The following is a 20,083-nucleotide window of genomic DNA, read 5'->3' as shown; positions in this document are numbered from 1 at the left end:
TAATGAATTTTACATTTTTTAATATAAAAAATATGTTTCATCCTATTTATGGTTTTGACTAGTAGTGATCAACCTTTTTGACTCACGATCCACTGTTTTTGTAACAATATTTTCACGACTCGTGTCACCTTTGTAAGTCATGAAAGAAAAAAAACTTGAGCTTTGCGTAATATCCCGTGCATAAGTGTGCATATTGTTCAATTCATTCATAACTTATTCGAATTCACAATTTATAACTTATTTTTTTTTTGCAGATATTTTATAATACAATAGTTTATTGTAGGTTCAAAATATCTGCGAACTACTAAACTAGGCATAAATACAAACAACCAATAATAAAAAAAGTAGCAAGGTATTAGGAAATCTAAGCCAGTGGTATTCAACCGGTGTCCCTACCAAATTTTGGGACGCGTAATCTATAAAAATGGGTCGTGACAAGTATTTTTTTGTTTTAAAAAAAATAAGTTTATTATTAAATTATAAATCATGGATTCGAATAAGTTATGAATGAATTGAAGAATCATATTTTTCTGACTTGCGATACCGTCGTGGGCAACCAGGGGCGATTCTAGGGTTTATTTTTAGGGTGGTTTGGAGTGAATTTTTCTGACTTACAAGAACAAAATAAATTTGACGTCTGCGTATATACAATATACATCAACGACTGTTATTTCGCCGCTTATTAATGTAATCATTTATTGGTAGTTGGTACTCTACAAAACGAATAACACAAACCGACTGATAAGTGATAACATTAGACGAAAGTTAAATCACATAATATAATTGAATTTATAATATACAGCCCCGACCAGACCAAAGAAAGATTTGTCGAAGGCAATGTTTCTGATTTCCCGTCATATAAGCGGTAACATAAATATTTGTCGACGACAATGTCAGAAACATAATATGTTTCCAACTAATGTTTCTTCATTCTTGGTCTAGACCGGGCTTACCTACTATATTTTAAAACCAATATGCAGTCAGTATGGCGTCTATGAATGCATAAAAAAAAATTGGTGTTGCTCAAATAATTTTTGGTGACCTCAAAATATTGTTATACCTATACCGATATAAAATGTAGATACTATTTTCCTTCCATCAATAAATGTATAAGTTGTTGCCTGAGTAACATTTGGGCCCTAGCCCCTATGTTACACACCACTGGCCACTGGGTCAACAAAGATTAAGAAAAACGTTTTCATTTTTAAGTACAATTACATTATTTTATTTTTAAAAATTACAAAACCGTAAGTAGAAAAAAACGTTGGCGATTTCAATACAAAATAAAACTATAAGTACATAAATATATTATGTGGTAAATATATAGGTATATAACGCAGCTCATAATAATATATATTGTACTATTATACGTACAAAATAATAAATATATAGTATATACATAAATAGTTTAGGTAATATATAAAAACACAATAATATAATATCCTTAAATCGATTACCTATAATATGTATAGTAAATATAATTATATAAATAGGTATAAAATATAATAGAGTTGATAGAAAAAAAATATCACAAAATTTGTCAGACATTTTAAACAACGTCGGATTGATGACGATAAAATGTAGCCGCAACTCTACTGTATCCCGGATGGTGGAGTGAGTGGTTGTTTCAAAGGTCTAAAAACATGACTTTATAGAATACCGAAAATAACACTTCCTGTAAACAGGTGGTTTGCACCGTTATATTGTTCTGAATATTATACTATACTTGGATGTACAGGATGATGCATCAAGCTGCTCAACCAATAATATGCAGTTATTCAAAAAAAAGTTTTGGAATTTTTAAATAAAATTAACTTAAAGACGATATTTTTAAATGCTTGAAAATAAATTGTTCTATTACCTACATAAGGAGTGTGCTTTGAATATACAACGTATACATTTAAATGAGAACGGAGGGATTCTGATATAGAAAGTGTGTGGTAAATTATTTAATGGATAGTTTTTCTGAAATTGTTGATGTATCAAAATCAAAATTCGAACGATTCGTTTTTGAGTTATTTAACCTTGTGTACTATAGTCTATAAGGAGTAAAAATGATCAATTGCGTCTACAATAATGGGCTTGGAATATATGGAAATATATAATATATTATATACAATAATACAGTGGAATTAAACATTTTAGTAAATATTATAAATCTATCGACTATCAACATTTATAATTTGTAAAGAATGTCCAAGTATTATTAATCTGTTTTATATTTTCGTAAAAACATTTTTAAGGACTATTATACTTACCAGAAACATTTTAATGACTGAAAAACTATTCGTTCGAATTTTGAATTAGGTACTTAACTACATAAACATTAAAAAAAAAAAAATTATCCCCAAAATTGTACAGTAAATAATGAGGGCTCTCATTTAAAAAACAGAAGTTTTTATTTCCACAGTTTATACATTCCGAAATTATGATAGGTACAAACAATTTTAAGAATTTAAAAATATGGTATTTAAGTATATTTAAAAATCAGAATTGAAATAATTGCATTATGAAATATAAAATGAAAAATGGGGTGAGCATGATTTGTAAATTACGCTGTACATATAATAAATTATATCGACGTGCATTCCAAAGAAGTGCGACGGAGACGAATGGCAAGAATGCTTGAATTTTTTGGAGTGAGCACAGAAAAAAATTGCACAATATTCGGAGGTACACTGTATGAGAATAATGCTCCAAATTGTGTTAATGAGTATTTAAGTCTTAAAAATGTATTAATATTTATATGCATTTGTGGTTGAAAAACTTTAAAATATAATAAAATCGTAACAGCGGGATTACGAGTATTCTTGTGATGGGTATCGAAATATCTATGTATATTATATTAAATCACTCAATTTTTTTACGGAACCACGAGACTTGCATCCAAAATTTGAAACTGCAGGTTTGCCAATTGCCAGTCTAATTAAATCGAATCTGTTCGTTTATTTTTCACTCAGATCCGACGGGCCCAAATCTACACAGCGGTAGTATCGCATCACATTGTATAATACATCAGTTACATTATATTATTATTTGATTGAATAACTCGATACGACAGCGATTTTCGCTATCCCTCAAATCGTCACACTCGACGGCCATAGGACTTTGGCGGACGCCGTATGCTTATTATACATCACAATAAATATTACAATATTATCATATTATATTATATACATATGACGAACACGTATGGTTTTTCGTGGCGACGTTCATCGTGCCCACCGAACGATTGCCGCGATCGACGCCATCGTAACCGACCACGCCATGATCGGAGTCGGCGTATGATCGGTGGAGACGGACCCCGAAGAGCTGACATCGCCGCTGCCAGACGGCCCGTCGTCGGCCGTCCGATATCGGCCACCGCGGCCCGCAGCGCCCTTCTGACCGGTCGTCCGGCCCTTGTTCTTGGTGACGGGCCACCTGTCGCCGACACCGTCAACCGCAGTGCAGTTGAACCAGAACTCGCCGATCGACCTGGGCTCCTCCTGTTCGACGCGCATCCTGAGATCGTTGAACTTCCAGAAATCGCGATTCTTGAAGAAGTACGTTGCACCTGTGTGATAAGCACGCATATTATTGTGTTGTCAATATTTGTCAGTCATACAGTATTGATTTTAAGTTATGGCAAATAAAGAAATATAAATTAACATGAATCGAAGTAGAGAAAGAGGTATACCACTATTTTGTACCTGTTACAACGTCATATATTTTTTCCTACCGGACTTCACTAATATACATTAAACTACCGCTACGTAAAGTAGGTACCTATTTCCACTTCACCGTCACCCGTCGGAGACAAAAGATTTACTGTCTGCTGGAATAGGAATGAGGTCATTTTCGAACACTTCAACCGAAACCGAAAATTAAACTTTCAGCGCAGGCGTGACAAAAAAAGTATGTTTGGTGGTTCGTGTGGGAATGCAATCATTTAGTCTTAGGCTGATTACAGGCTTTGCCTACTACGACTCGTGCCACAATAACGTCGCTTGCTAATCGTGAGTATATTAGTGGCTCACTCCCCGCCCTTGCCATAAACAATATACTATTAAATATTTAAATTCAGAAGTTATGCGTTTGAACTTTAAACGGTTACAGAGTTTCATTTACCCAACAATGTTGCCCGCAGCAGGATAGGTACAATAAATATAACTAATATGTTGCAAATCATATAATTATTTAGAAATTATCGGTTTCACTCACCGTCGTGCCATTGGAACGCCGCGTCGATGTTGTATCCCGCTCCCCGCCATACAGACGATATGTCCCGCGGGTAGTCCAACTCCATCTGGCCAGTTTCATCGTCGAACCTCCAATACATTGTGCCGCTGAATATGTACGTCTTGCTGTTGTGGCCCCAGACGATGGCCGCGTCCACACGGTCCAGCTCTTCGGGCAGTCCGAGCGTCGTCAACGGCTTCGGGTATCCTCGCAGCGGGTTGTTGCCGTCGAACAGGTAATATTGACGACCTGCGCGGCAAAATTTATATTTTACTTTTAGATTTATTTTTAATTATTATGTATAATATATTTTTTATTTACTCTAAATTAAGCTTAAAATTTAAATGTTTACTATTGTTTATTCAATTTACAATTCATAGTTAAATTATTCTGACACCTATTATCACACAATTATCTCTAGGTAATAATAATAATTTTTTTCTATTAAATTTGTTATAATTTATGTTAGTACATTTTTTTTGTAATTTGTTAAGTTCATTTTTTGAAGTTTTTATGGCATTTGCATTTTATTTAGGGAATTTTTGTGTTATTAAGATCATTATCCTATCTCTAGTAATAACTCATATTTAATAACTAAAAATAAAATGGCTATGACAACTGACCTATGAAAAACACAATCTTGCCGTCTAGCCTTTCGTACACCGCGTCCACCTGGTTCATGTCTTCTGGCAGATTGTACCACAGCCGTGAAATTAGAGCCGGATATCCGGCGTAAACTCCCTTGGGGCCTAGTCTCCACGTGTATTTGCCCTTGAAGAAGAACGTATCCTTCCGTATGATTGACACTGCATCGAATGATGTGTTGCAAAAGTCCGGTTTGTCGTCGACGACTACTGCTACGGGTGGGCGCCTTGGTGGCATTGGTCTGCTGGTAGTGTATGTCACTGGGGTAATGGGATTGGTGATACTGGTCATGGACTTGGTAATTACTGTCCTAGCTGTACTAGATATCGTCGGAACGGTAGTCGATGGATCCGGTCTCTGCGAAGTTGGTCTGTACGCCGGTATGTCACCCCAGATCTTGTCATTTTTTGCACCTATTTAATAGAAACGAAAAATTAATCGATGCCACGGAATTAAAATCGTAGTCGATATTTTCCTCAAGATATTGCAAATTACTATATTGTCATTGCCAGCGAGTCAACTGTAGTAAATTTAAAGTAGGCACTTATTATACTAACCGACGGCGTATACATTATATATACGTATACCAGATACCTACGTATATATTATAGTCTTTCTCAAACGTACAAATGAATACCTAATTAAATACTTTTTGCCTTCAATGCATTTATATATATTTTTTGGAGGGTAGGTCGTAGGTATAGTTATATATATATATATACTATATAGTTATTATAGTTATAAGCAGCTTATGAACTATTTTATGAGAAGGTACTATACTACTATAAAGTAAACACTATAGTCTTGGAAAGATGGAAAGGTTGATCTATTAAAATAATAATTGGTACTAAATATTATAATGGTATTTCCGACGCATTGTTTGTATCTGAGTTGGGTGGGATAAATATTATTACGCGTTTGGTTTTGGATAACGATATGTAAAAAAATCTTATGACTTGAAAAAACTAGTAATCTATATAATATTATAACAAAAATTGATTTTCGTGGGCTCAAGAACACACCCGAAGTTCGTAAAGGAATTACTGTATACACTTACCGTAAAGGACCTGTATACCAATCCGGTCGTCATTGGGAAGTTCAAAGTTGGATTTCAGATCCTGATACCATGGGAACATCAATGCGTCTTCTGCCGATGAGTGCGAAAGACCGAGAGAGTGACCAAATTCGTGCACGGCCACCCTGAACAAACTGGTTCCTGCAGAGGCGCAAAAAAATTGTTTAAATAAATAATGATGTTAACTAAGTATATTAAAGACACAAAAATAAATAATTGCGGTATACGTATGCAGTTGCGTAAACAATTTGTCCTTATAATGTTAGATAAAAATAATTACATGGGTGGCGAGGACTGTAGCGCCCTTAAGGCCACCATCAATATTCATCGAATACAAATTATTGTATCTTATTTTATATAATTATATATCGTGAACACACTGTATATTTATTTTAAGTAAAATACTAGGTTCTTTTTTGAAACTAACTTTTAGTATTATTGCCCCTTATGATTCTAAATTATTGCATATGTCTCCCTCAATAGTGATAGTCAATATGTGTGCAGCTGAATAGATAAATGGCTCATTGTTCAACACAACAGAGTTTTTATACCTGTCACATGACACTGAAGGAACATTCACAGTTTCACGCGTATAAGATGAAAAGCGTTGCAAGTTGCAACTGTTCCATGAGTAAAGTTGTTACTAACGCCCAGCTGTAAATATTGGGAAAAGTTGGGTTACACTGTCGATAACTACAACATTTATCGTAATAATATTATTGTCGGGGTTGTTTTCAAAATTGCAGAAAAAAACTGCAGATAAATAGTACCTACCTATCTAGGCAGTCTATACTCGACGAGGACTTTATGCAGATTTGAGTGGACTTTAAGCCCTTGCCTATTTGTGCCATTGATAATTTACTATGTACATAAAAGTGAGGGTACATAACATGATTTTGTCATATGAGGAGAGAGGCAGATTTTTATTACTAAAAACGTAATTTATTTAAGATATATATTATCCATCCGGGGTTTTTATTTCACAGACCAGAAAAAAATTATTTTGTTATAAAATAGTTATTATAGAGGATAATCTCCCTCACCCCCCTCCCACTCCGTTTGACCACCACTCGTACATAATGTACTTACTATGTTATCTTATAGTTTTACCTATACGTACACGGAGTACCTATATTATGTACTGACCACTGACGTACAGTATAATTGTATAAATAATGTACCGCAGTACAACCACTGTACACAAGTGTACTAGTATTGTCGTATACTGGTACTCACCGTCTTTACTTGTCTTGTCGGCCACCAGCCATTCTTCTTCCTCGTCAAAATGAGCGTCTCCTCCTCGTCCGGTGCCCGGGAAAAATGCGTGAGCCAACACTTGACCCGGCCCATCGAACGGATATCCGTCACCGTGGTAACCTCTAAGTTAAATAGAAGCAAATGCATTAGATTAAATTATATTATAATGAGCCTCGCACACCATATCTAAATTACACAAATAGGTATGTCAAAAATCCAAAAATTATAAATCCGGAATTGAATATATATATTATATATGCAGCAATTATTAGAATAATACATTTCATTTTCATTGCCTACAAAGTTTTATACGATTTGCAGTTATTACGATGAGCCTTATATATGAGGTTTATCGTTTATAATAAAAGCGACGAGCTATCACATTAGTACATCTATAATAATAGGTAAATGGATATTATAATGAAATATATTAGATTCTGAGTGAAACGATGAATGTATTGATTTTACAATAATGTGTGTTTTTTTTTTTTTTTATTTTTTTTTTTGTGTCTGTAATCACCTTTTATGACAGTAGAGGTGCTTCGATTTTCTTCAACAGTATTTTTTCTGATAGGATAGTGAATCTAATTGGTACTTTGGGGGGGTCAAAAGTAAAATTTTTCCAGTAGTTTTCAAAAGCGCCGTGAAAAACAAAAGAAAAATTAAGGAAAAACGGGAATTTTTACGCAAAACCTGTTTTCGAGAAAATTGATTTTGGTTTTTGGTGTAACTTTAAAACAAATGACCGTAGATACGTGAAATTTTCACTCGTTGTTTATATTTCCATTTTCTATACATGATAAAATATTTTGATTTGTTTTGAACTGTTTAGGAACGTTTTCAGTTTCCAATATTGTTAGTTTTTTTTTCTATGAATGTCAATAAAACTTTATTTGTTGAGTAAAAATACTTGAAAATTTAATACAAGGCTCCTACTATATAGTTACAATGATATTTGAAAAATATTAAAAATCCTTAGTCACAGTTTTTTTTATTAGTATTTAAAGATCAAAAATTGACAAAATATGGAAAAATCACGAAAATTAGCAAATTATGTTTAGTTAAGAATTCGTAAAAATTTTCTTTTTAAATCTAAGATTTGAAAATGTAATACAAGATTCCTCATAATATTGTCTATCTTTATCAAAAAAAAAATGTCTACAAAAAAGTCAAATTAAATTTTTATGAGCGTTTGAAATTCATATTTTTACAACATTTGATATTCACTCGATTTCTCATGTGACGATTTTCTTATTTAATTGTAATTAAAAAACGAATGACTGTAGATATTTGAAAATTTCACTGAATGCTAATATTTTCATTTCTTATACACCATACAATTTTGAAAATATTTTGACTTTTTTTGAGCTGTTTACGGACGCTGTCAGTTTTCAATTTGTTTAGTTTTTTTTTCTTAAATATCAATAAAATTTTGTTTGTTGGATAAAAAAGCGTGAAAATTTAATGCAAGGTTCCTGATATATTGTTACAATAACAGTTGAAAAATATTAAAAATACATAGGCACAATTTTTTTTTATAAGCATTTAAAGATCGAATTTTGACAAAATTTATCAAATTTAAGATTCAATAATTGTTTTGTAGTTAAAAATTTATAAAATGGTCAACTTTTATATCTAAGGATTGAAAATTTAAAACAAGACTCCACGTAAGTAGTTTATTCTGTTAACAAAAAATCTAAAAACACATAAGCACAGTTTATTTTTATACTCAAAAGGACTTTTTAAGCCCAACACTAACTTTTCGAAAAACACCAGAATGTCTGCAGATTCGCTGTTAACTTCCCGAAACGTGAGTTTGGAATATTTGGCCCACACTTGAAACGCCTTGTTCAAGTCCGACCTCACCCATCCGTGGTCTACTTTATCCAAGCGCCTTGTCCGCAAACTGAGAACAAACAAACAACATAGGTACAGATTATTATTTTTGTTTGTTATTATAAAATCAGAAAACGCGCAATGCCAATATAATATTACAATAATATAACAATATATTATATTGTTGGTGTTCAAATACGTGTTGCTAAAATTCATAATATTAATTTTAATTTGCGTATTATTTTGATGGTCTTAATTAAAAATTAGGTTGGCACCTATTAAAATGTATAACGAAATATTCAAGACTCAAGTATTAATCAAACAGAAAATTTATGAAATAAAAAATAATAATCGAAAACAACGCATAGAATATTGAATATTGAATATTGAATTGCCATTATTATTGCTGTGCTTATAAGCTATATAATAATATATAAATACAAAATAATGCGCGTGTGCTATTTGTTGTCGCCGTGTAAAGAATATATAATATTGTTAATTTTACTATGGTGAATAAACCATTTTTGGGCCGCTTTCATTTGAGCAAATAACTAGAAATTTCATTTCGTTTGGGCGAATTGATACATATCATTTGAGTGAAATTTACACGAGCTCCTAATATATATAATACTTCATTTGGGCGATCTCATAATATACAGGGTGTACCAGAATGAACCAACGAAAAAAATTGATGCTAGTTAAACGCATGACTATAATTGTGAAAATTTTATGGATAATAAATAATTTAAGAAATATACTTATATCAGGAAATTCTCAAAAATAATATATCGAATAAAGTTAATTACGTATTTAAAATTAATTTACCCTAAAAAATATCGATATTTAAAAAAATTTTAAAAGAGAAACTACTTAACTTAGATAAATGTTTTAACCATGAAAATTGTTTCTATAATTCGATTAACGAATTGGATATTTTGAAACATTTTTAATTTTCAGTTTTAAAATATTGATTATAACAAAAGTTATTGTATTAGTCAGTTCTTTCTGTTATATTCTATATACATAATTTAAGAAAAATGTATACGGACACCTAATAATATGTCCAATACATTTTCCTTTCCGTTTTTAGAGACTTGGTTTGGAGCACTTTAAAATAATTACGCCTAACGGCCGAAACGGTCTATAGTGCGTACCTAATCAATATTATAAAAGTTGTTATTTCAGTATAATACGAGTATATACTTACATATTATAATATATTACTATATATATTGTATATGTCCTTAATTACTAAGTTCAAGAAATGTTATTTGTAGGTACATATGTACAACAAACATAAATATAAATGTTTCCAAATGATCGCTTAATATCTCACCCAGATGATATAGCTCTACCTAGGAAAAATTTGGGTCATCCGTTCAAATTAATGACACCCCCATTTTTTGTTTCATTGCTTATCTTTGGAATTTTTTATTTTGATATTTCCATTTTTAAAACAAACTTCTAATTAAAAACAATATATTAAATAAAAAAACAATTATTTGTATAAAATTCTCCAAGATATCTAAATAGTATTTGAAAATATATGGACGTAAGTAGCTATAAGTATAATATTTATGTTTATATTTTAATTATTAAAAACTCCATAGTAAATGTATAAAGGATTAATAAAAACCAGTAACTAACGCATTTAAAAAATATCATAGATTACCGTATGTCGGTTTAGCGTATTAAAAACATTATTCAGTTCTTTCACATCCCGTCAATTGTTTAACAAGTTGCGAACATTGTGTAATAATTTGCATCGTTACTTTTTCAAAAGCATTTAAAACGAGTATTTTAGAATGGTACGATTTTTATCGAAGAGCCTTGCCCGACTGAATATTGGTGGTAATATTAACATTATATTTTATCGTTTTAAATACAATATTTTATTTATTTAATATTTGATCTCGGTAGACTGCAATTGCAGTTAACGACATACTTGTAAGTTGCATAAAGACACGAACGAAAAATAAGATTCACGCCGCGTTGTTTAATCGATATTATAATAATTAATAAAATTATTACACCAGTGACAATAATTTATACGCTTATTGCTGTTGCAGTTGACGACGAGTATTTAGATCTTATATTTATAATTGGGTAATTTTTAGATTTATTTTAAAATTGTAATACAGTTGTCAATTTGTTAATTGTTGTCTTTGGTATAAAATCCATATTTGACTTTTGAATTTTTAATGCTAGGTGATTTCGTATCATTATAATAATTACTAGGAATGTATTATTATATTTAATTAATTAAAAATTAGATTAAAAATCTTAACAGTCACACGCATAGGTATTGTGATAAAAATATCACATTATTTATTCCGTGGAAAATATTACAGGATTAGATTTTCTTCTTAAAATATAATATAGTGTAGTATACTCATACGTTTTCATAGGCTTTCAAACCACCCAAATTCTAATATGATATAAAATATAATATATTATTCATGTATTACTTTTAACTTGAGTAAACTTGGCAACGGATTAAGAAAATATTTTATTTTACTCACCTCCATGTCAGGTTGACGTGATGCCATTTTTGACCTTGCAGGGTGTAGCGTTTGGTCCGGTGTTGGCCCGCTGTCGGTGAAATATCGGAAACGCCGCATCTAGGTCTCTTCATTAACTGTTTAGTGGCCTCGTCTAATTTACCGGTGATAGGAATATTTCCAAACGTCTAAATAAAATATTGGACATCTTTCATGAAAATATAGACTAGTGTCGTAGTGTACCTATGTTATCATTGTCATTAGTGCTAAAATATAATATTATTATAGTGGTTTCGCAACTTCCAACGTTTTATAAGACTATGAGAGGAAAAATGTACAAAATATACGTATGCATGAATAAATGATAAAATTAGGAAAAAGGGATTTTATTCAAATATAACGTCTATAAATTATGACGTCAAGCAATATAGGTTTAGTGGGTTTTTTTAAAAACATATAGCGAATAGGTATCTAATATAATATTATTTAATAATTTAATATATATATATAATATAGGTGGGAATATTTTAAGCTGTAAATTATTGACATAGGTCAGACCAGTGAAGCAAGATGTGTTGAGGTGATATTTTGCTTTAAAACATACACGCCCGCCCGTTTTCGCTGATTCGACGAGAACGTATAGGCATGAATGCATGATGATTGTGCGTGTGAAGCGACGATCGTAGTACGGGCTAAATTTTCCGAATTAGTGTTTTATATATTATGTTTGTTTTACATTTTAATAAAAGTGTTTCCAACCTGAAACCTCGAGTTGTATATTATTTCAAGTCTTCTACGTTCTTACTGCTTAGATTGGAACAGTGTTCAGAGCCTCAGACACACATACCTATAGTTAACGGAGTTTATTTAAACTGAACAGCGCTCCGGTTGTGGGGTCCTAATAGTCACTCTATGCGGGTGATACCACATTACCTAAAGACTATATTTTCATATTCTTGAATTTAGTCTAAATATGCTTGGTGATCGGTGAATAATGTATAATGTGTGTTTTAGTATTTAGTATGATTTTTATATTTATGTAATTATGAGTATATACTGCGTATGACATACCTGCAATGTTCGCAGAGCATCGTGTAGTTGACTTCCGTCCCTCAAGTTATTGCCCGTTTCTAGATCCGATTCTGGTAAGTAACCAAACTTCATCAAATACCCTTGCTGTAAAAAAAAAATATATCATAAATAATAATCCAATAACGTATTTACTATTTGCGTATACAGAATGAAAAAATAGAATTTAATATTATATACCATATACCTGTTAATTTATAATATTAGTTATGCCTATACTAATGGCACAATTTTAAACTAAAATTAATTATATCTTTTAAACAAAAAATGTATGAATATTAAGGAGATTATATTAAAAAACTACGAACAGGAGTAAAATATTATTAAGTGTAAAAATATAAGGGGAACATACGATTGCGTTCAAAAATTATTATCGTGGGTAAACGCAAACGGCGTTCCTATTGATGTACCTAGCCATGTGGTTATACACTTACACCCCACATTCAAAACAAATAATAATCCGATAAAATATTACTAAATAAGTAAAAATATTAAATTGTATGAATATTAGGTATTTAGTTCAGAGAGTCCACTCACATATAACTTGAGAGATATTATTAAAATATTCATATTTATGTATGGCATGTTAGCATCACTATTGAGGTACGGACACACTCAAATAATCCAGTAACCCGTTTATCGACTTAACTCAGCATCGTGAATTATTATTAGTAGGTCGAACTTGCGCCTGTGACGTGATTTCGTGAATATCTCATAAAAATGTAATAAAAAATGCATTATCTGGGACGTAAATTAGTTTGTTTTCGAAAACAATTTAGGTGTGTGTCAACGATGAACAAATGATTATCCTTAAAATGATTTAATTCATTCAAAAAAATTAAGTAAACAAATAAAACTAATTTTTTTCATTTGAAAATTCAATACAAATGTTTACAAATATCTATTGATCAATGTTGAAAACAAGTTATTAATTTATTTATACATTATGTATAAATACCTACGTATATACTAATCAAATTGTTTGGTTCATAAGCCAGGAACACACAAATTTATGATAAAACATGTAATATAACATTTACCTAATATACAGTTTTTAAAAATAAATAAATCATTTTATTCTTATAGATACGGTCGCATATCATCACGTTGGTGGACCTAACCTAACTGAGGAAATGTTCAGGTAAAGGAGTATTTGAATTTGAATTAAAATATAAATTTTCTTTTTCAAAATGTTGCAGGATAAATGTACAAATAAAGGGAGTAGAAAATAATTGGGAGTTGAACTGTTTTTTTGTTTTAATTCTAACGTGTCACCGTGATTAGAATGTTGGTCAAGGTCTCATACATATATAATAGTATAATATAATATAATTTATATTGCTAGTGATTCAACTATATTATTACATTCTAATAAATATACCAAACATGCAAGTCCAATTCGAATTGTGCAGTGTGCACTTAACGTCAATATATAGCACGGAATCATCAAATCAAAGAAATGTGTTGGCAACGTTTAGGAAACTTATATTATACGTAACTATGTTAAGATCATGTGAAACTAGAAACTTAACACATTTTGATATAATTACATTTATACAACAAAAAAGTAAAATATATTAATATAAGCTATTATCAATTATGAATATTGTTTAATATACCGGGTGATCTATTTGGTATAAGACACTATATATGTCAAAAACTATTAACTTTTTGTCTAAAAAACTGTATTTACTACTATTTTTGTCGTTATCATTTTTTAATTTTTTCATGATAACATGCATATTTAACTCATTGTTTCTAATCAGAATAGTTTTTGGAATACTTCAATTCATAAAAATGGAATTTTAGATAATACTTAATAGCTTATGTCACGAATATAATAGGCCAAGTGGAGTGGAACAAGCAGGGTACCTCGCAAAATGTTATTTTGTAACGATTTAAATTTATTTAAAAGAAATATTTTTATAACGCTAGTGTTTTTTGAAACATTGAGTGTGTTACGTTAAATAAAGATCACTCCGTAAAAATAACACGATGATTTAATAAATCATGTAAGCAATTCATATATTATATTATTGTCAATAATTTAAATGAACAGTGTGTACAAATTGATTAAGTATAATTTATGGTTTATTTGGTTTTTTGTTGGATGTTTATTCGAAATATTTTGAAAACGTAAAAAACGACGATAATAACGTGCTGTGATTATCAACACTAGAAGAGGGACTTATCGACACAGATCGTTGTTAATAATAATTTTTTTTTTATTTCTTATTATTTATTTCAATGGATCAAACGATTCAATTACAATAATTTAAAATAATATAGTTCAAAAATGAACGTTAGAATACAATAATAACGCAGTAATAATACAATAATAATAAAATGATAATGCAACGATATCATGATATTATATGATTTATGATATTTTAGAATCATCTATATATGCATGCATGCCGTAAAATTACTATTCTCGATAGAACATTATATTATACATTAATATTTTGTTGACATATTTATATACAGACGTTGAAGAGACTATAAATTATCGTTTATATACAACTACAGTGATACAAGACACATATTATTATTTTTCTTAGAACATCTCTCTAAGAACAAACACGACGTCGCGTCGTCGAATCATCGTCATAATAATAGTTGTAGTAGCATTGATTGAATATACAATGTATATTTAATCAATGGTAGTAATAAAGATAATAATCGTTCTATAGGTACGTCTATTACACTATGCTGTATAATTATACTCGCGTGTATTGATAAACATAGCTGCAGCCGTAGATGATGATATTATTGGTACTGTGGTACCTATTATTTTCTAATGTATCACGGACAAAAGGACGGAAAGGGATGGACAATAATAATATTCCTACCGAAAAAAAGTAATCGACACGGTCAAAACTCAAAGCAATAATAAATAATAATATGCAAATGTGTGTATAAAACGAATTTAACATTATCCATACGATACAATTAAAAAAAAATAATTGGATTTATAGATTAAATAATTATACCTATAATATTAGAGACTTTAAAAAAAAGAAAAATAGTACCTCGGCAAACCACGAGTAAAATTACGAATTGAATTTTACGAACTTCCGCTGTCTAAAAAAAATGTTTTTTACTATAAGTGGTTAATTAGATAGTTATAACTTACAAGGAATAAGTATTTATATAGTTATGATACTATGATGAACGCATGAACGGAGTAGAGGACCAACATGTGGCGGGATAGCACTGACTCACAAATACTTAGATACACGTTAGCAAAATATAAGTTTTATTATAAATTATGTTTTGTAAAAAGTTAAAATTAGGTATCTAAATACATATTATATATTATCCAAAAACGTTAATGATTTTCGAGGAAATGTGTCCTTCAAGCCATAGTGGGTCATATAATTATAATAATGTATATTATATTATATAATATTATTATTTTCCATTGCGCAATATTTAGTCACTAGATTAGTCCATAATATTGCAAAGAATATATACAATATTATACATATTATACCAGGTATCTACTGACTGTATACATCATAACTTTGTAATAGGTATTAATATGTATTTCCCCAAATTCTAATGAAATCATACTTCTGGTCGGAAATTTTTTTTTGTGTATCAGATAGAGTGTCATCAATACGTGGCCATTTGATCGAATGATGATTACAAGTTACAACGTATATAATATATGTAGTGTACAAAACCCGGAAAAAATACCAAGGAAAAAAAGAATACGAAAAAAAGGAATAAAAATGAAAATAATATTAAGAAAACTTTGTATAGGTACTTATAATTTAATTTTAAAAATATTGAAGTATGCGTCATTATTTCTTTGATTCTTTATTTTTATATGGTTTGTTAGGTGTAACAACAGAATTTTTTAATTTTGAATTATCCATTAAATAGGTACCTATAAATAGGCTATAGGTATATTATATTTTATACGATAGAAATAGTTTACTGCGTCATCAGCTAACAAAATATTAAAACCCAGTTGAATATCATAAGTTTTTTAATGTCGTTATGTTCAATATATGGGGTTAATGCGACCAAACTCGTGGTCTCTTGGTGTCGCATAATGCAAGCGTATTCTGTATAATTACATAAATAATAAATAACATAGTACAGTTAATTATCGTTCGATGTTCATTACGCGTGATACGTATAATAATATCTACGAATAAATTATAATACTATAATAAAAGTATGTTACGCCATGGAATGGTGACAATATTCGCGACATTTGAGCCGCTGCGTGTCTGCCCGGCGGATCGAGCAATCAATCTGCACTTTTCTGTAAGGAGAGCGTTATATAGAAATACCGTTTCGGACGAACGACAATAAGAAACGAGGGAAAAAAACATTATAATAACTCTGGCCAAATTCTAGTGCTTTATAATATGTGCAGTATGTATGTATACTACGGCAGTGGTTTCACGATATTATTATTTTTATGTTTAGCTTTAGCATTTTTGCACGTGTTTTTCGTCATATGGTGGTCGTCGGCGACGTCATCCGGTATTCCGGTATACTACGACCATAACGTGCACCGGGGGACCCAGACGACAGTATACTTATTACACGCGTGTTTTAATATATATATAAATATGCAGCCGCGACAGCGTATCCTTCGATTTTTATCGCGATCTCCGCGGGGAAATTCGACACGTGAGTCACGCTCGACCCAGAATATTTATGTAAATCATTAAGACGCCAGTCGTAGAATACGACTACGACAGTGATATAATAATGGAGCCATCTGACGACAAAGACAAAGTTTGTCTACTTATCTGCGCATTTAAACTTCAAATACTTAGACTACCTTATTAATTACTCGTTCGAACTTTTCAAATTGTATGTACATAAAAATTATCAGAAAAATATTCAATTATAATGTTATCCAAAAGAGTGAAAAGCAATATTGTAATAACGATAAAAATGGTCATTTGTAGTTATTGGTGGTGACCCACATACTAATGAAAACGAGTTATATATCTAATAATTACAAAATTATTTAAATAAGTACAGAATTAGTTTTACCCGAATAATTTAAAAGTTAAAACATTGTACAAATATATAATTAGTGTAATTGAAACTTGAAATGAAAGTAATATTAAATGTGTTTTTTACCTTTATATCTATTATATTATACAAAACATTATACACGACAGCGAGCATCATCGATTATAATGTAATGTCATATACATTTGTAAATAACATCGCTGGCTCAAAATATACTGTTAAAATAATGCCCAGTTTTATGCCAAAAATAATATCATTACATTATTTCTTGAACCATTTCGACTATAGGTGTCTATACAAATATTTTATTCTGTTTGACAATTTATTCGGCTGCAGCTGCAGGTTCTCTCCGAAAACGAAATCGTTCATATATCGGACGGCAGAATATTGATGGATCATATACAATATATACATATTTCAAACAGACACATATAATATTGTGTTATTTTGAACAACGTCTTCGGCCACTTATAGGTGCCAATAAAATAATTTATAATAATGATACATAATAATTTATATATAACACTGCAGAATGTTACCTGTGGATCTATGTACTCGTTAAAGTTTTGAAATTAATAAATTATGAACGATTGTATCCCGCTTTTAACGATTTGAAAATCTTGAACGTTTACAATAACTTTCGTGTTCGGAACGGCGGAATTTCGGCAAATATTGGGACAAACGACATTATAACTATATTATATTCCATATCATGCACAAACAAGTCAATCGGACTATTTTTAGAGAGCATATTCTGTACTTTAAATTGAAAACTTGGAAATCGTGCGATTAGTTGATTTTCAATCCCCGAAAACAGAATTTTTAAACAGTTAAAATATTAAACGATGTTAATAGATACGCATGTATAATGTATAATATAATATATGGTATGACGCGTCGTGACTTGTGAAACCTTACTAAGCAATGGAACCTCTAGGTCTCTTACGTATTATAGTCGCGATTAACAGAAAATTTCTAATAAATTATCACGCATAATGCGCCGCTTGATTCTGCTTTCTAACCAATAACATTTTCATTTTTAACGTATTATATAGTTTTTAATAATTATATGAGTTATTGGAACGAGAGAGAAAGACTCATCAATTAGCCACTCGGGGAAAAACTGTGAGTCAAAAATGTAACAGAGAAAACCGTCTTCGTCACTACTGTTTCGCGACGTAAATACCTATAAAATATATTATAATTAAAATAGTTTTCAGCACGTTGTCTTTGCGGAAATAACTAGCCGGACACTTCATCGATATTATAGTAACATATACCTACCTGGTAAAATATATTATTATTTATTATTTTATTTATGATCGTACCTATCTGGCTGTAAGACTATATGAATATACAATACGAATCACACACCACGGTTAGTAAAAAACTATACATGCTATAATACAAGCGTGTTTGTACATTTTTACCTACCTACGACTTTTCCTCTATCTATATAATATCTTAATCATAATAATGCATTATAAATTATGATGTTATGAATAAATTAGGTGGAATTTAATTTAATTTAAATTTAATCAACGTTTTTAGTTTTGAGCAAATATAAGTTACCCTACGATTCATAGAAACTTAATAGGATAAATAATTGCCAATCAAAATGATATAATTATATAAAATGAGTAGGATGCGGACACTCAGATTGATATTATAATCATACATAAACACATAATATCTTATATTTTAAGCATAGCTTCTTCTCAATTTGCATAATGTTTATACTAAGTTTTACCCGTTGTAATAATAGTAAAAAAATATATAAATAAATAACGGGTGTGGGCCAGTTGCCCCACACGACTGTTATCGGTTTTTTAAAAATATACCAGTTGCCCTCAACGAAATATTCCAGTTGCCCCCAACTGAATATACCAGTTTCCCTCGCATGATTAGGTACAATATATAACCCCATATAATAGGAGAGGTAAATATACAAATAATAAATAAAATTATTTAAAAAATAAAGTAAAATAGGTAGTATAAAATGATAGAAAATTATTGTATTTTGTAATAATAACTATAATATTTATTTATAAAATCTTCAATTCTGGCTTTTATGTTTAAGTATGTGCAATTGGTAATATTTTTAATTTCGTTTACACTACTTATAGCACTATATATATTTGTTTTATTACAAAATACAATATTATCATATATTAATATAATTGCAAATATCAAAATTTGATTCTATAATTTTATACTATTTTACTTTATTTTTATAAATAATTTTATTTTTTATTTGTATATTTACTCCCCTATTTTACGGGCTATATTGTAATCGTGTATATATTAACATATGAGGGCAACTGGTACATTTTGCTTTAGATAGTAGAATTGGTATAAAAAAGGTACTTTTGGGGGCAACTGGTACATGCCCTAAATAACAGTTTTTATTTAGCATGGATATCAAGGTATATTCAGGATCAACTGACCGCAT

The 20,083-nt window shown here is 30.3% G+C and overlaps 1 protein-coding gene across 1 annotated transcript in view; it reads right to left on the bottom strand.

The window, feature by feature from the left end:
* Nucleotides 1-1,447: 1,447 nt before the first annotated feature.
* The window catches only part of LOC100162265 (matrix metalloproteinase-2), a 50,539-nt gene continuing 31,903 nt past the window's right edge, over nucleotides 1,448-20,083 (bottom strand). Inside the window, exons 3-10 of the mRNA XM_001945906.5 lie at nucleotides 12,607-12,711; nucleotides 11,557-11,723; nucleotides 8,958-9,104; nucleotides 7,178-7,320; nucleotides 5,924-6,082; nucleotides 4,845-5,279; nucleotides 4,204-4,470; nucleotides 1,448-3,556 (exon numbers count right to left, since the gene is read on the bottom strand). Coding sequence (XP_001945941.2) covers nucleotides 3,213-3,556; nucleotides 4,204-4,470; nucleotides 4,845-5,279; nucleotides 5,924-6,082; nucleotides 7,178-7,320; nucleotides 8,958-9,104; nucleotides 11,557-11,723; nucleotides 12,607-12,711 — 1,767 coding nt within the window. The 3' untranslated portion in view covers nucleotides 1,448-3,212. The remainder of the gene's footprint in view (nucleotides 3,557-4,203; nucleotides 4,471-4,844; nucleotides 5,280-5,923; nucleotides 6,083-7,177; nucleotides 7,321-8,957; nucleotides 9,105-11,556; nucleotides 11,724-12,606; nucleotides 12,712-20,083) is intronic.

The sequence above is a fragment of the Acyrthosiphon pisum genome, chromosome A2, assembly GCF_005508785.2.
Source record: "Acyrthosiphon pisum isolate AL4f chromosome A2, pea_aphid_22Mar2018_4r6ur, whole genome shotgun sequence".
NCBI lineage: Eukaryota > Metazoa > Arthropoda > Insecta > Hemiptera > Aphididae > Acyrthosiphon > Acyrthosiphon pisum.
Note: the sequence above shows the minus strand (reverse complement) of the source record. Positions and strands in the feature narration are given on the sequence as shown.